This window comes from Bolinopsis microptera, chromosome 1 (genome assembly GCF_026151205.1).
Source record: "Bolinopsis microptera isolate Bmic1 chromosome 1, MBARI_Bmic_1.0, whole genome shotgun sequence".
NCBI lineage: Eukaryota > Metazoa > Ctenophora > Tentaculata > Lobata > Bolinopsidae > Bolinopsis > Bolinopsis microptera.
Window position 1 is genome coordinate 5402787 of NC_087072.1, and position 16597 is coordinate 5419383.

The 16597-nt window shown below is 40.2% G+C and overlaps 5 protein-coding genes across 6 annotated transcripts in view; 3 read left to right on the forward strand and 2 right to left on the reverse strand.

The window, feature by feature from the left end:
* The window catches only part of LOC134826439 (14-3-3 protein epsilon-like), a 62092-nt gene that overhangs the window by 39913 nt on the left and 5582 nt on the right, over positions 1-16597 (reverse strand). The window lies entirely within an intron of this gene.
* LOC134826398 (serine/threonine-protein kinase Nek10-like) overlaps positions 1-16597 on the reverse strand; it is an 89396-nt gene that overhangs the window by 12893 nt on the left and 59906 nt on the right. Inside the window, exons 14-17 of the mRNA XM_063838755.1 lie at positions 14839-14941; positions 12274-12402; positions 12043-12096; positions 11776-11894 (exon numbers count right to left, since the gene is read on the reverse strand). Coding sequence (XP_063694825.1) covers positions 11776-11894; positions 12043-12096; positions 12274-12402; positions 14839-14941 — 405 coding nt within the window. The remainder of the gene's footprint in view (positions 1-11775; positions 11895-12042; positions 12097-12273; positions 12403-14838; positions 14942-16597) is intronic.
* Positions 6348-7282, forward strand: LOC134822900 (uncharacterized). Its single transcript, XM_063834175.1, has 3 exons — positions 6348-6418; positions 6544-6662; positions 6800-7282. The coding sequence occupies exons 1-3, from the start codon at positions 6352-6354 to the stop codon at positions 7280-7282; spliced, it is 669 nt and encodes a 222-aa protein (XP_063690245.1). The 5' UTR covers positions 6348-6351.
* LOC134826406 (uncharacterized) lies at positions 7151-11246 on the forward strand. Its single transcript, XM_063838768.1, has 2 exons — positions 7151-7222; positions 9231-11246. The coding sequence occupies exon 2, from the start codon at positions 9249-9251 to the stop codon at positions 11142-11144; it is 1896 nt and encodes a 631-aa protein (XP_063694838.1). The 5' UTR covers positions 7151-7222; positions 9231-9248; the 3' UTR covers positions 11145-11246.
* Positions 12919-14871, forward strand: LOC134826415 (extracellular sulfatase Sulf-2-like). The gene is made up of 2 exons (XM_063838780.1): positions 12919-13650; positions 13839-14871. The coding sequence occupies exons 1-2, from the start codon at positions 12960-12962 to the stop codon at positions 14732-14734; spliced, it is 1587 nt and encodes a 528-aa protein (XP_063694850.1). The 5' UTR covers positions 12919-12959; the 3' UTR covers positions 14735-14871.

The following is a 16597-nucleotide window of genomic DNA, read 5'->3' on the forward strand; positions in this document are numbered from 1 at the left end:
GTAGTGATAACATTGGTCACGTGACTGAACGTTTAGTAGTACCTGGTAGTGATAACAGTGGTCACGTGACTGAATATTTTGTAGTACCTGTTAGTGATAACAGTGGTCACGTGACTGAATGTTTTGTAGTACCTGGTAGTGATAACAGTGGTCACGTGACTGAACGTTTTGTAGTACCTGGTAGTGATAACAGTGGTCACGTGACTGAATATTTTGTAGTACCTGGTAGTGATAACAGTGGTCACGTGACTGAATGTTTTGTAGTACCTGGTAGTGATAACAGTGGTCACGTGACTGAATGTTTTGTAGTACCTGGTAGTGATAACAGTGGTTACGTGACTGAATGTTTTGTAGTACCTGGTAGTGATAACAGTGGTCACGTGACTGAATGTTTAGTAGTACCTGGTAGTGATAACATTGGTCACGTGACTGAATGTTTAGTAGTACCTGGTAGTGATAACAGTGGTCACGTGACTGAATGTTTTGTAGTACCTGGTAGTGATAACAGTGGTCACGTGACTGAATGTTTTGTAGTACCTGGTAGTGATAACAGTGGTCACGTGACTGAACGTTTTGTAGTGCCTGGTAGTGATAACAGTGGTCACGTGACTGAATGTTTTGTAGTGCCTGGTAGTGATAACATTGGTCACGTGACTGAATGTTTTGTAGTACCTGGTAGTGATAACAGTGGTCACGTGACTGAAATAGGGTTTGTTGTAGAATGTAGAGCTATAGTCTCTGATGACAACACAGATCTCTTGTTAAGACCTAAGATGAATTTATCTTGAAACTTTGTATCTCCAACTCGCCAAGCTCTGATAGTCATATTTGTATGGTTTCCACATAACTTTCACGATGGTAGGGGGGGTACCAATGGCATAAAATGGAGACAAATGGCATAAAAATCGTCAAATGGCATAGAAATTTCATGGCATAAATGGAAATTTAGCTTGGCCAATTCTCCATTTATGCCAATTTATGCCATTAATTTAGGTCTTCATATTTGACCTTTAGGATGACTTTAGATTCGCAAATACTATTAGTACTTGAATAAGAGACATGTTTCATGCTTTATAACGCTTGGAATGATCGTTAAAGTCAAAGATTCATATGACAAATAACTAAATAAAGAAAATAGAAATGTATTATATCAAATATATACCAAACATTTCACTATTCAAGAATAGCAAATTGTGAGATGTTCAAAATGTACAGAATACAAACATTGACAACACAACGATTTTGAATGTCATCAAGGAACAATGCATCTGATGTATTTGTCTTCGACGAGTAGCCATACATTAGGAGATCCATTGATTAGGCTATGTTCCTGGCAGTAGTACTTCATCGGGCATGACTTATAAGAAATAAATCTAACCACTCCTGTTGCAAAGTTCTGCTGAGATTTGAAGACTTTAAGAGTTTCTGTACTGCCAGCTTTCAAAATTGTTGAACATCCGCATTCAGGTTGATTGTATATGCGAACATCAGAAGACACTCCAAACGCGTCCCCCTTGAATCTTGAAAGACGAGATTTTGTTGATAAAGTGCTTCTTCCTCCATTGAGCGTGGCCGTGAGTGTCTCAAAAGACCGGAAGGATAGTGTTCCATATTTATCTGTTGATATCGTTTCTCCATCATCACAATCATCAACTACAGGTTCTACCTCATAAGCTAAGTCGTCCTCATCCTCGAGGCATCCAGATTCATCATCTACAGCTTCCCAAGAAAGTTCTTGGCCATGGACGATTGGCTTCCCACTCCGTTCTTCAGGATCTGCGACTGCGGCGAACACAGGGAAATTGTTTCTTTTCCCTTCTCGAATGCAGTCCCTCGATGCCCTGTCCAGCGTTTTTGCCAACTTGCCTAGGCTTATCATACCACCAGTCCATTTCACTCGTTCTGCTTTCTGGCCTGTAGATTTAACCTTTTTGAGGTGAACTGTAGGATGCAAAACTGTACTTCCACGTGCATGTGCAATAGCAGATGTGTCTTCATGTAATGATAAAGCACTGTACACATTCTTTCTCTCCATTCCATGGGCCATAGTTATCGCATCCATATTTCTTGAGCGACCAGATGAAAAAGAAACCCGAATAAATGCAAACAGCTGCTCATTCTGATCACTTCCAAGGTAATAAGTGACGATTTCAGCATTAGGGAATTGCTTCTTCAGCAGAGTTAAATACAAAACAAGACCGTCACAAGTACATATAAGATCAAGGTACGTCTGATTCGTTATGCTGACAGCTGAGTAAGTATTCTCTTTCCAAGTAACGAAAAATGTTTTTTCTCAAACAGTTCCATTTTTATTATACTTTATAGTTTAGAGTCTAATTTGGCATGATATCAGATCATGTGATATTACATGGCCCCATGGAGAGCATTGCCAGAGCAATTGGCCAGAGAGCTCCATAGAAGTAAGGGGCCTACTCTAGCCAACAGCTCTAATACATTTCCTTCCTCAACTTCATTTTCTTCATCTAACTGCTGCTGCTGCTCAGCAACTACTTGACAGCTGGCACAGTGACAATTGTCTGCGTAGTGTATCTGTTAGCCTCAATTTTGCCTCAAGGAGGGAAGGTAGCCTCAATCCAACCTCACATAAGTTTCGATAAAGTCTCAATTTAACCTTCAGGCTACAATTACAAGTTTTATAGTGGGTCTATAACATGTTTCCGTACATTAAAGTTAAAACTTAAAATGCGGTCGAATCATTTATTAGCCTCATTTTGGCCTCCTACAAGAAGACTCTGCGATTTCTGAAATGTTGAGCTTGAAGAGGATGAATAAATTTTTATTGTTGACACATTAGATAGTCACAATACCGAATATGCTCGAAAATATATACAAAAGTATACTTGTTAGCCTCATTTCACCCTCTCACAAGGTGGTTAGCCTCAATTTCACCTCGAAAATTTGAAGCTATAATCCGACGGAATTTCATGTGCAACATAGATATCAAGTAACTTGTGAGTTGTTAACCTGTTTCCGTACATTAAAGTTAAAATGCGGTCGAATTATTTATTAGCCTCATTTTGGCCTCCTACAAGTAGACTCGGCGATTTCTGAAATGTTGAGTTTGAAGAGGATGAATCAATCTTTATTGTTGACGTATTAGATAGTCACAATACCGAACCAACTCGAAAATATACACAAAAGTATACTTGTTAGCCTCATTTCACCCTCTCAAAAGGTGGTTAGCCTCATTTTCAACTCGAATATTTGAAGCTTAAATACCGATTGAATATAATCCCAAGGAATTTCATGTGCAACATGGATATCAAGTAACGTGTGAGCTGTTAACCTGTTTCCGTACATTAAAGTTAAAATGCGGTCGAATTATTTATTAGCCTCATTTTGGCCTCCTACAAGTAGACTCGGCGATTTCTGAAATGTTGAGTTTGAAGAGGATGAATCAATCTTTATTGTTGACATATTAGATAGTCACAATACCGAACCAACTCGAAAATATACACAAAAGTATACTTGTTGGCCTCATTTCACCCTCTCAAAAGGTGGTTAGCCTCATTTTCACCTCGAATATTTAAAGCTTAGATCTCGATCAAGTATAATCACCATGGATTATACTTGCAACTTGGATATCATGGACGTAACATGAGAAAGTTCTTTTTTGAAAGTGGTGAGGCTAATTTGTTAGCCTCAATTGTCCCTCGCAGTTAAATCACTCCTACTGAGTCTAGTGAGTGAGCTAGGAGGTCGCTGAACATCTCATTTTAAAGCCGTATCGATTTTCTATACGCATACCAAAAATCAAATGCGTAACTAAAACAGAAATGAAATTACAGAAGTTTTAAATTTTTTGTCAAAAAACGAACTTTTAGGAGTGTTTCTAATGACCAGGGTCAGTACAACAAATAGAGATAAAGGTGGACAGTACTAGTGGGGTGCAGACTATTCGTTATTAAATTCTCAGTTCAAAGTTTTAAAATTTCATATTTCGAATGGCATAAAATGGAGACAAATGGCATAAAAATCGTCAAATGGCATAGAAATTTCATGGCATAAATGGAAATTTTGCTTGGCCAATTCTCCATTATGCCATTTATGCCATTGGTACCCCCCCCCCCCCCCCCCCCCCCCCCCCCGATGGTAGTGGTAGTGGTAGGAGTACTGCTGCCTGTTTATTACTGTATTCGAGCATATACATTGTATGTGATCTCAATATGTATGTGATCATCATTCATAATGCATGTTGAGATTGTTATTCATTGTGGAAAGTAACTGTTATGTTGATAAGAATACGATATTAAAATGTCATTCAAAAGATTTCTATGATTTCTACTGATCTACGGAACTATTTGTTTTCTGTGCTTCCTTATCGGAACATTAGGACACCTAAGCTTCCTCTACTTCAAACGAAGGAAAATATCTGTGTTATCTACATGATGATAACAGCTGATGGTATTTTAATAAGCATTGCAGTGCTTCCTTCAGGAATTTTGCTATAATCTAAAAGAAAAATGGCCATTTGTTATGATTGCTAAGATTAAAAGAATTACAACGTCGTATCATTGGATTCCTGAACAGGAGAATGATGTAATATAATGGAAACAGCCGTGAGATTTTCTCTTGCGTCCTGGACAAGACTGGACAAGACTGGACAAGTTCAAACAAGTCAGTAACTGGTAACCCAAACACCGGGGTTTCAAATAAAATCCAGTTTTTCTTTCTTGTTCTTATGTTGAGTATTGGGATATGCCATTTAACTTACTGCTTATCTTTATGTTAAAAGCACATTTTCTAGGGAATTCATCCATGACATAATGTTCACACATTAATTCAAGTTATATCATCGAAATGGTGATTATGTCATACCAACAGAGGTAACATGTAGGTTCGACATGAACCTAAGGAGCAATGGATTATAAGCACTCCTCGCTAATTATTCAATCACTTTTTGAAAATATGAACCGGCCTTAAGTAAAAGTAGTAATATTTTGTTATTAGTGCGATTTATCCATGACGTAATGTTCACAATGTGATGGTTATGTCACACTAGTAAGTCCTGTAAAATGAACATGTGCTTGTACGGTAATACGCCTGAAACTCCTAACCTACTCATTACTCAAGGTATTATACCTGATATTCAAAATCTCTTCTGCTCCTGTTTCGAAATGATCTAAGGGTTGTTAGTCATTCTTCTTTGCGTCAGAACTTTCACTTTCTACTTTCACTTTCTACTATTTGCTTTATCATGTTTTCCGGAAGGAAAATACGCCATTCAAACGGCAGACGATTTTGATTCCTTTCAATTCTTGCAGACAGAGAATATTTCGTTACAGCAATGTTTTTGGCTTTATAGAATTTGGCAGTTTATATTAATCACTAGTTTGACGAGCGATGATTTTGTCTCTGCTTGTGATTTGTCACATTTTAGAATAGCTTGGATTATAGTTTTGATATAGGAAATTGGCCTTCACTAAACAGTGCAAACTCGAGTCAGAGGCAACATGTAGAATGTAGGTGCAGTAATATTTTTTAAATAGTGCGATTCTTCATTTTGCACCTGCCCAAAACGTTTTATGTGCGTTAAATTTTAAGACAAAAAACACTGCAACTAAGCTGAACAATTCGCCAAATTTTAAGCCTTCAAGTTCTCTTGGACTATCCAACAGCGTAGTATATAAGGTTATTATCTGTCAATGAGATTCCTGATAATTCAAGATGTATAAATTTATAGAATTAACCTCATTGTACATAGAAAGTTTTAAAGTTATATGGGCAGGATGACTGGGGCTAGTTGATGTGTATCGTGTATATAACCTAAAGTGACTAAAGCGACTCAATTCCAAATTTCAATCTATTGAGGGATTGTGATCAACTTGATGTCATATTTACAGTGAATATTTTTATTAACAGTACAACTACGTGCAGACTGTAGAGGTTACAAAAAACCACTTTTATATTTACTTCTTCTGTTCGATTTAACTACACAGTGAGCGATGCCATTTGGTCAGCGATACACCTCATATAATAACGGACAATAGGGCGTGAAATGTGAATTATAGTTTCTACTTGTTTTAAGAATAAGTGATCTTAGCAAGGTATTCGACACAAAAATAGCGAATTTCTCGCAACCAACTAGTCAAATATAATCGCTTTAGGTCACGACTATTCACAGCCTAACATCGTGCTTCACGACTTTCTTGATGAAATATAAACTCTTATATACTTATCCTGATAAGAATTCTGGCAAGTGCTCCAACCTAGCTACCATCCTACAGTCTAATATTTGTTAAATTACGTAGTCCTGATAAAAATGTGATAAAATTCCATTTTCTTTGTACTGTCACAAAATAATGTTCGTTTCTATTCGTAGTCCTTGGAATGGACACTGATAGAATCACCACCAAAGCTAAAGTAGAGTACCGGATCAAGAAAATCGAAATAGAAGGTCTGTTTCTTATATAATAGATAATTATTGAATATCTATAATATCAAATATCGATTGAATTTTTTAAGAAATCAGTAACTTACTCAGCCAACTACAACTCAGGAAAGTGAATTTGTTGTTTTCAGGTAAGGAAGTTATAGACACTATCATTATAACGTACGATGATGATAGTATATGGTCTTACGGTTTAGGAGGGAGAAAATCCCACCAGAAGACAATAATCTTCTCAGGAACTGAATACTTGGTAGGTGTACTGTTGTACTTGTAAGATTAGGAATAAGTGTCGATTAAAAAACTAATTAAAATTTAAACTTCTAATTCTTAGTCTTACTTTTTAAATTTATAAACTGACGGTATCACCGAATCGTTTTGTCTTGTCAGGTACGAGTGACCCACGAAACACTGGTAAACAGAAGATGGGCAGGAGCGGCACTGGAGCTGGAGACAAACCGAGGCAGAGTGTTCTCCTTTGAGCCCGTATGTTCGAGTACACCCAAACACAAGCGCACCACTATAACAGCTGAACCTGGGATGGAGATACTATCTTTACAGATACGGTCAGGTGCTCTGGTGGGGTATGAGCAGCAGCCGTGTAGAGAGGAGAGTGTAGCTGTTGAAGAGTGGTATAGTGTGCTTTATCAGGGAACCAAGGAAGATGGGGTGGAGGTGAAGGAGTTCTCAGAGAAGCAGGAGGCGGTGAGGTGGTGGCAGGGGATCAGGGACAAGTGTAGACAGAAATCAGGGCGTGGAGCCTTGTTTCTTGATACCAAGAGGAACACGATACTGAATAAGACAGGATCTGAGGTTATAGGGGTCACGAAATCCTCTCCGAACCTCCACGTGGTGTGGCCTGGTTGGCACTAACGGGTGGTGTGCTCTCTTGTTGAGTACAAAGGTTGGGCCTTGCCAACTCAAAGTTCCCATAGGAATCAGGAAGTCAACACTAACAGCTACCAAGCACCAGGAAATTTCTCTTTCAGATATCAGGTTACAAGATAGTACACACACAAATGACGATACATTAGACACAGATACCTAGCTCTAAGAGCTACTAAATCACCAGGAAATTCTCTTTCAGCTTTCAGGTCCCATCTAAGTCACCCACCACAGAGCTAGGGATTCCAATTCGCTCATCCTGACTACAAGGACACACTGATAATGAGTAGTCCTGGCACTTCTCCCTCCAGTAACCACTTTTCAGGTCTTTTCAGTTAAGACAGCTAATGCGTAAGGGCTGACACACGCTAGACACAGGCTCGTGATAAGACAGAATTAGGGATTTAAACTCTGACTACGAGGACACACTGATAGCGAGAATTCCTGGCACTTCTTCCTCCAGTAACCACTTTTCAGGGGACCGGGTTAGCTTTGCCACACTCTTCATTGAAGTGTGACTGGACGCTCTACAATCATCTAGTAGCAGCAGAGTTTGACTGACACCCTTACTGGTTCTATTCAGTTTCTACAGCGGAAGATCTCAACACTCGAAAACAGTTCATCTCGGACATCCTGCAGAGCTGCTTTTTCACAGCTCAGCCTGCCCCATTACACGGGGAACCCTTAGATCTACAGTACCCTGGTGGCGAGCATAGCTCACTAAAGCATAGTGGACCTCTTTAGTTCTGAGACGCAAAGCTATCCGGATCAGGAATAAACATCAATGCAATGCTTAGGGGATGCAAATAGAACATACAATGTTTATCGAATGCATTACTCAATCTTTTGATTCATTTTTTTAGCTCGACGTTACATGGTAACATTTCAGGACTGACATTCCTCCTTCAGGTTAATTGAGGAAATCATACCCGCTATTTGCGTTATACATGGCAAGTATCTGGACTTATGATAACTTAGGATCTCCATCAATCATAAATTCCTCTCAGATTCCCAGGCTGCATTTATAGCGCTTAACAGCACCAGTTTTAACTCCAGGTTCGTTCTGAACATCTCAGACCAACTCACTAGGTATTCACATCGAGTAGGACTTCGTTCCAGGACATTAAGGAGTATACGGTAAAGAACTAGCGGAAGAATTCGCAAGGGACGATCAATCCAACAACATCCCCATAGGACCAGAACCCTTCCTCCCAAATAGGCCACACTCAGTGACAAAGGAACATTCCACTTATGATGTTCCTCCACAAATTAAATACAGGAACTTTTATTTTTCTGGAACTCACATCAGATGGCTAACATGGTCCCTTTCAGAATAGGTCACAGCCCACTAGTTTATTTTCAGAACGTGGCAAACAACGTCAACTTCAAGACGCAAGATTGCGAACACTTTTCAGGAGAAGCAGCAACATCCCAGCACCTCCTCTACAAGTGCATCCAGATCATGACGTTCAGAATGAGGATAATTGGTAAACTCTACCTTAACAACAGTAAACTACATCATATCTTCAAATTTGTGGAACAGTCGACAAGACTGGATAGGGAAAACCCTTTTGGGTAACCTCCTTGGATTCTTCACCAGGAACTTTCGCTAAATCCCATACTAGGAACTCAACCTAGGCCCATCTCCGCATAGAGACATATCTCCCAGGCTTTGACCTTGCTCGGAAGTCCCTTGTCTACCCGCAGAAGTACTACAACGGAAGTGGGTTTGCTCTGAGACAGGTAGTGACAGCTTCAAGACTCCAGGGGTCTGTTGCATTGATATTTATTATTTTATGATTTCGTATATACTTTGGGAGTCCTGGCGTGCAGCTAGCAGGAGTTGCATTCTGTGGGCACGGTGAGAAGGCCTCCATCTTAACGTAAGAGGCCAGAAACCGTTGACCAGAACAGAGAGAGAGAGACAGGATCTGAGAAAATCACAGCATATCTGATGTCTGAGGCTGAGAGGAAGGGAATGTACGTGACTATGAAGGAGAATGCTACTAAGCTATCCGTATCACTATCAGGTATGTTCTCTGGTATTTATAAAGCTCTCAGCACTAGAGGACAAGCGATCAGAATGCTCATTTTAATATCACTGCTCCTGTGCGGAAGCATTGTGGACTTGGAGATCTTGAGTTTGACCGGCCAGCTTTTATCCGTCATCTCTGACAACACTACTGCTGACAACCAGAGCTTCTACGGGAATGTTCTCTGTCAAACTGTGCTGGAGTGCAGTACCAGGTTTGAGCACATCAGGGCAATGCTTATAGGCTTCGTTTTTATGGTTCTACTGGAGCAGATCATGGTCCTTGGGAAGTATTATTTAGAAAATCTAAGCTTGCAAGGCATAACGGGTAATTTGAGGACCCAGTCTTTGGAGAAAGCGCTGTCCCTGCACAAGGGATATCACGACTCACACACCACCGCTGAGGTTGCCTCTGTAATGGGAAGAGCAGATTCCATGACCTATTTAGTTACATTCACTATCCCTTCTGCAGTGTCACAAACATTTGGTATACTTGCTTCTGGATTCTATTTAGTGAAAGCTGATATTATGATCGGGACAACGGTTATTATATTGACAGTGCTTTATAATATTGTATATCTTATGCCAGCCAGGAGAAAATCTATGAGAATAATGCGGGCTCAAGATAAACTGAGCTGTGGAGCAGAAGAGCACAAAGATGAGGCTCTGTCCATGATGTCTACCGTAAAAAACTTCTCCCATGAAGCACTCCATGTTGAAGAGCAGCGAGTAGCAGAAAAATGCTCGGCTTCTAATGATCTGACTATTGTGCTTTACAGAATTCTGGATACATTATTTATGCAGAGCTTCAAATATTTCCTTCTAGCATTCTTGATGGCTTACGAATTAACAGCATCGGAATCCGTATTCGGACCAGGAGAATTCATGACATTTTACTTAGTGTTTAGTAAATTCCAGGAGCAGTTCAGTTGGTTTGACTATCAAATAAAAGATATTCAGAAAGGCTTGACTGCAGTGGAGAGCTATGTGGAGTTCATGTCGACACCATGCGAGGTAGTCTCCGGAAGCGAGACAGTAGCTTCTCTGGAGGAGGACATACAGTTTGAGGATGTTCACTTTGGGTATCCCGCCAGGATAGGGGAGAAAGTCTTATCGGGATTAGACCTTAAAATACAACGCAAGAAGATGACCGCTCTCGTAGGAGACTCTGGTGCTGGAAAGTCGACAATAGCCAAGCTTCTGATGAGACTCTACGACCCCCAGCAAGGTAGGATCACAATCGGTGGCAAGGACATCAGAGACTACGATTTAACAGGGTTACATGGAAAGATGACCATCGTAAGTCAGGACCCCACTCTTATGAACTCCACTATAGTGGAGAATATTTCTTACGGAGCAGCATCCCCAGATGAGATCACCATGACGCGAGTTAAAAAGGCTGCTGAATTGGCTAACTGTGACTTTATCAACAAGTTCCGCAGCGGGTTAGACACGTTTGCGGGTTCGCAGGGTTTACAGCTTTCGGGAGGACAAAAGCAAAGGGTAGCGATAGCCAGGGCGGCAATGAGAGATCCCGAGATTCTGATATTGGACGAGGCGACCTCTGCTCTGGACGCTCAAAACGAGAAGGAAGTCCAGGAGGCACTGGATAAGCTGATGAAGGGCAAGACAACCATAGTGATAGCTCACAGACTGAGTACTATAAGACAGGCAGATGAGATTATCTGTCTGAAGGACGGGGAGGTTAAGGAGAGAGGGACACACGATGAGCTGATGGGGTTGGGAGAGTACTATGCTAACCTGGTCTCCAAACAACTGGTCGAGGATAATTGCAAGAAAATGGAGGAAAACGCTTGATCTGGAAATGAAGTGAAGCGTCTTCTTCAGCAAGTATCTCAGGAATTAGTCAGGCAAGAGAGCCAGTCTAAAAATAATCAACTTACGAATGAGAAAGACTTATTCAGTGAGAAATGTTCACAAGTTGGAGATAACGGGCCTTTGTTTGGAGATGCTGAGATAGATGAGAATAACTTTGGCCCATCCAAGGAATGACCTATTCAAGAGTAGCGCCAATATCTTTTTATGTCAGAGATTATTTACGTCAGATTAAAGTGCTGTTTTTTCGGTTTTAAAAAACTTAGTTTTATTTCATCGAGAAAGTATTGCCAAGAACTCAAAACCAGACAGATATTAACACTGGCATCAAACGATCGATCCTTTAGTAGCCGGGATGATTTCTTTTTGATTTTTTGTCAAAAACGGTACTTGAATAATATGAATATGTTATGCATTTGTGTGTAAGTAGAATGTAAGTAGAAGAATAACAGAGATATTTGAGAAACAATTTGATTCAATTGTATCGTATTCCATTCTATTCTATTATGTTAATTACAATAATATTTTGTATATTATTCTATTTTGTTTTCAAAAAAATGCTATTCTATTCTAATTCATCTGAAATAAAATTAACTTCGTATGTTGAGATTACCTAACAATGTTTGGATGTCGGAGCTGCTCCTTTATAATATTAGATTCGTTCAGTATGTCTCCAATACATCTCGTCCTCTCTTTTGTTGTCGCGCCAAACCCCGGATGTTGAAGTGAAATCTAAAAATATTAAAACGTATGTATTAGTATAGTGACTACTGTTTAGTTGACGCTTTTATTGTTACAATCTCAGGTTCATCGACAATATCTTTAAAGAAAATATTACAAATAATCGATGGCGCAGTTATTAACACAATTATTTGCTCACCTCTTTCATTGCCAGAGTGGTGGCTTCATCATGGGAACCAGATGTCTTTTTTACCTGGTGAGGAATTGTATTTTAATAGGTTTAATTCAAACAATTTGAACAGGTATTCAAACAATTCAAACAATTTTTAATGTCAGAGACGCTTTGAACTGATGGTTTTGTCCTGGCAGATAAAAGTGCATTATGGAGTAAAATATAGCAATAAACATGATAATAAAATAGAAAAAGTACCTTGTAGACAGTTCCAAAAGCTCCAGATCCAAGGTGCTCCAAGACAGCATAAGATCCAACGTAGAACATTGGGGCTCTGTGTTGGTTAGTGTTGTGTATCCGACACTTTATCTTGTTCCTTACCTCCTCCTGGGAGGGGCGCTCAGGTTTAGGTGACAGTGACAGTGACAGTTACGGTGACGGTGACAGTGACAGTGACAGCGACAGTGACAGTGACAGTGACAGTGACAGTGACAGTGACAGTGACAGTGACAGTGACAGTGACAGTGACAGTGACAGTGACAGTGACAGTGACAGTGACAGTGACAGTGACAGTGACAGTGACAGTGACAGGTTTCTACAACATTGGGGCTCTTTGTTGGTTGTTGATGTGTAACTGTATACTTTTTCATGTTCCTTACATCATCCTTCAAAAAAAAGTCAGCTAAAAGTTGAAAGTTACTGACAAAACCAGCAATATGCTGACTTACTGTGATATTAATATATAATCTGCATATTATTTGTTGTGTGGTGGAATGTAGAGTAAGACGGAAGCAACAGATAATACACCATACATTCTCCACACCACACTCCGTATCCAACAGAAAATCGTGTGATGCAACAAAATGTTTATCTGATTTCATTTGGCCGTCTCATGTTACACACATTGTACCAGATTTGCAATAAATCGTGCTATTTTGTTGAGAATGTTCAGTTTGCTCTTACTGCTTCTCCTACCCCTGGCCACCCCTCAAAACATCCTCATAATCCTCCTGGACGATGTGGACGACCTTGCTCCGACCCGGGAAAAAGGCTTTCCCAACATAACGGCCCACTTCACTAAGAACGGTGTGATGTACAACAACGCGTTTGTAACGACCCCAATCTGTTGTCCATCACGAGGTAGCATCTACACAGGCACCTACCAACACAACCACCGGACACTGGATAATACCGTCACTAACGGGTGTGACGGTCCCAACTGGGACAAGAACATTGCTCCGAACAGTCTGGGGAAGAGGCTCCAGGACCTGGGGTACAGGACGGGCATGTACGGGAAATACAGTAACAACTACAGAGGAGACAAGGTTCCTGTGGGCTGGGATGACTGGTTGGGACTGGTTGGGAACAGTCAGTATTACAACTACACTCTAAACAGGAACGGAGTGAATGAGGAACACGGGCTCGACTACAAGAAGGATTATCTGCCAAGTCTCATACTTGATGCAGGAATTGAGTTTATGCAGGACGACAAGTCTAAGAAACCGTGGTGCGCGTTTCTGAGTTTCCCAACAGCACACGAGTCGTTTGATGCTGCTCCACAGCATCAGAAACTGTTTAAAGCGAGCAAACCTCCGAACCTTAACTATCCTTCTTTTAACAAGACCGGTGATCCAGGTAAGTCATTTGTGCTATATATTTATATCAATCTCGTCCTGTTACTGAAATAGCAATCTGACGGATCAATTTTATGTTTCCAAAGCCCCTCTCCACTGTTTCTGTAGAATCAGATAAAGAAATTCTAATTTCATACCAGATCAGTATATTGTTCTCCTCTAAATAGTAAATAACTAATATTGGTTCAGGTAAACACTGGTACACAAGCAGCAGACCAGCCCTCAACAACGTGTCAGCTAAGTACAACGAGCAAGGCTGGATTCGCAGACTACAGTCTCTCCAGTCAATAGACGAGGGTTTCGTGAGGATCCTCAAGAAAATCGATCCTCAAAACACCACCATCATCTTCACTTCAGATAATGGTTTCTACTTTGGTGAGTGGGGCATGATCCTGGACAAGAGGCAGCCATACGAGGTGACTGTCAGGGTTCCCATGTACGCTTCCGGTCCTCTCTTCCCCAAAGGAAGCACTCAGGATACAGTGGTGCTCAACATTGATGTAGCTCCCACTGCTATTGACGTGGCTAAAAAGTCTGGAGCGGGAAAACCTAAACCTGGTGTCAGTGACGAGAACTATGGACTCCAATTTGACGGAACGTCTATGTTATCGCTTCTTGAAGCACCCAAAGCTCGCAACTCTTTCCTGATTGAGTACCACGGGATGGGGAATGGCATTGACAGCAATGACAGCTGTGCGCACATTAACATGAGATGCTGGTACAAGGACAACAAGGTCTGGTACACAGAACCAAAGTTTGATATCCCCGACGGGGAGAAGTTCTGTTTCTGCGTTGACAGCAGGAACAACACCTTCACGTGCGAGAGACGGGTTAACAACAACAATCCGGGCATTTTCACCAACTTCCTCTACTGTTCCTTCTCGTCAGGGTTTAACGAGTACTACAATCTACACAAGGATCCCTTTCAGATGAAGAACATGTGGGGAACACTTGGGGAGGATCAGAAGTGGGAGTTTAAACGTAGGATCGGTAGGATTAGGGAGTGCAGAGGGTTTGAGGAATGCAATCAGCTGGACAACTCTGGGTTTGATTCTGACAAACCGTTCAGGGACAATTTTCGATAGGTTTCATGAAGGCGATTTGCCAGAAACAATCTAATGTTCATAATTTGTTTGTTTTGTAATTTTAATTAAAGGGTATTTTGTAAATTATTATTATTGTAACTGACCTCTGAGTTGTTTATGTAGTGTATCATGTGTTTATAAGCGTCTATGTCTGTGATGTAATGGCCAACGTCGATAAACATCTCAAACAACTCCGTGGGGAAGAGCCTGAAATTAAAAACTATATGATAAACCCTTATATAAAAACACAAAACTCTACAACAGACCCTATCATAAACATCAGCGAAATGTTTATCTCTGGCTTATCCGAAGTTTATCTGTCCATTTTCCAATATGTTAGACAATGAATCGTTTAGACTTAGAATAGGTCTTTTTGCATGCAAAAGGCCTCGTACACAGTCAAGAAATGCACTTATACATATCAACACGTTTATACCTAACAAAATTTACACATTTAAGTCTCCATACACCCCACACATCAACTACAATTATCATAATCATATGTTTCTCTTCTATTCTCTCATCATGACTTACTTTCTCCCAATTCTTCTCTCCACGGTTAGGTCCATGAACACCGTATTCCCCCTAGATTCTAATATTCATTCCTCTCTACTCCTTGACAGCCCACGTTATCTTATACCATTTCTTGCTTGCTCCCACATCAAACTTTTCTTTGTAATTATCTCCTCATGGTTTATAAGAAATGTTCTTCTCCCTGGTAAGATGAATAGAGTCAAGTATTCCAGCCGCCTCAGGCGTCTAGTCTCTTTATTCATTCTTTGGGTTTTCTCTCTTAACTTTCTTTTGATAACTCTTGTTAATCCTTCTATGCTTAATCCAGGTCCCAACTCCCTATCTGTACTCTACCAAAATGTCCAAGGTCTCATTCCTTTCAGTAACCTAAGCTCCTCCCATCCCCTTCTTGATGGTAATAAGATTTCCGAACTTCAATCCTTTGCTAACATAGAGCAGCCTGACATAATTGCCCTAAATGAGACTTGGCTCAAAAAATCTATTTCTAGCAACGAAATCTTTCCTTCTTCTCAATATGAAATCTTCCGCAATGACCGCACGAGAAAGACTCATCCTCAAGATCCTAATAACCCTAAAAAGTTTAGGGAAAATGGAGGTGGTGTTCTTTTGGCTGTTCGGTCTGATCTCGACGCCACTACAACCCGACTACCAGTTAGCCTAGGTGCAGAAATGCTTGCCGTTAAAATTTCTTTTCCTAACAAAGAGAGTATTGTAATCTGTACTTGTTATAGAGTAGGAACTCTTGGGTTACCTAATCATGATGTCATAGTTAGTTATATTCGCAAGCTAGTTTCCAAAAAGAATCCCCCTAAAATCTATGTTATTGGTGATTTTAATCTCCCCCATACAGACTGGCTATCTTCATCCAGTACCGTACCTATTGAGCAATCCTTCATAGATTCTTTCAGTGATCTTTCTCTCTCCCAGTTGATCACATCACCCACCCATAAAAGTGGTAATACATTAGACATTCTTCTCAGTAATTATGATAACACAATCGATAACTTGAATGTCTGTGATCCTCATTCCGTGTGCAAATCTGATCATTTTCCTGTCACTTTTTCAATTAAAAGCTCCTTTTCCCGTAAGAAAACTCCTAAACGTAAAATCTATAATTTTAAGAAAGCAAACTGGGACATGATTAATCGTGAATTATGCTCGATTAATTGGCAAGTCCTAGAATGCCTAGATCCTGATTCGTCTTGGAAGTTAGTTAAAGACTGCATTATGAATTTAGTTGATATACATATTCCTAAAGTAATTATTAAATCAGAGTTCCAACCCCCGTGGTTCGATAGTGAACTTTTTTCTTCATGCCGTAAAAAAGAT

Bases quoted from the DNA above. Each gene is read 5' to 3' on its own strand.
- LOC134822900 (XM_063834175.1), top strand. From the start codon at position 6,352: ATGGACACTGATAGAATCACCACCAAAGCTAAAGTAGAGTACCGGATC. The intron at 6,419-6,543 runs GTCTGTTTCTTA...TGTTGTTTTCAG, and splicing joins CAAGAAAATCGAAATAGAAG to GTAAGGAAGTTATAGACACT. The intron at 6,663-6,799 runs GTAGGTGTACTG...TTGTCTTGTCAG, and splicing joins TCTCAGGAACTGAATACTTG to GTACGAGTGACCCACGAAAC.
- LOC134826406 (XM_063838768.1), top strand. From the start codon at position 9,249: ATGTCTGAGGCTGAGAGGAAGGGAATGTACGTGACTATGAAGGAGAAT.
- LOC134826415 (XM_063838780.1), top strand. From the start codon at position 12,960: ATGTTCAGTTTGCTCTTACTGCTTCTCCTACCCCTGGCCACCCCTCAA. The intron at 13,651-13,838 runs GTAAGTCATTTG...ATATTGGTTCAG, and splicing joins TAACAAGACCGGTGATCCAG to GTAAACACTGGTACACAAGC.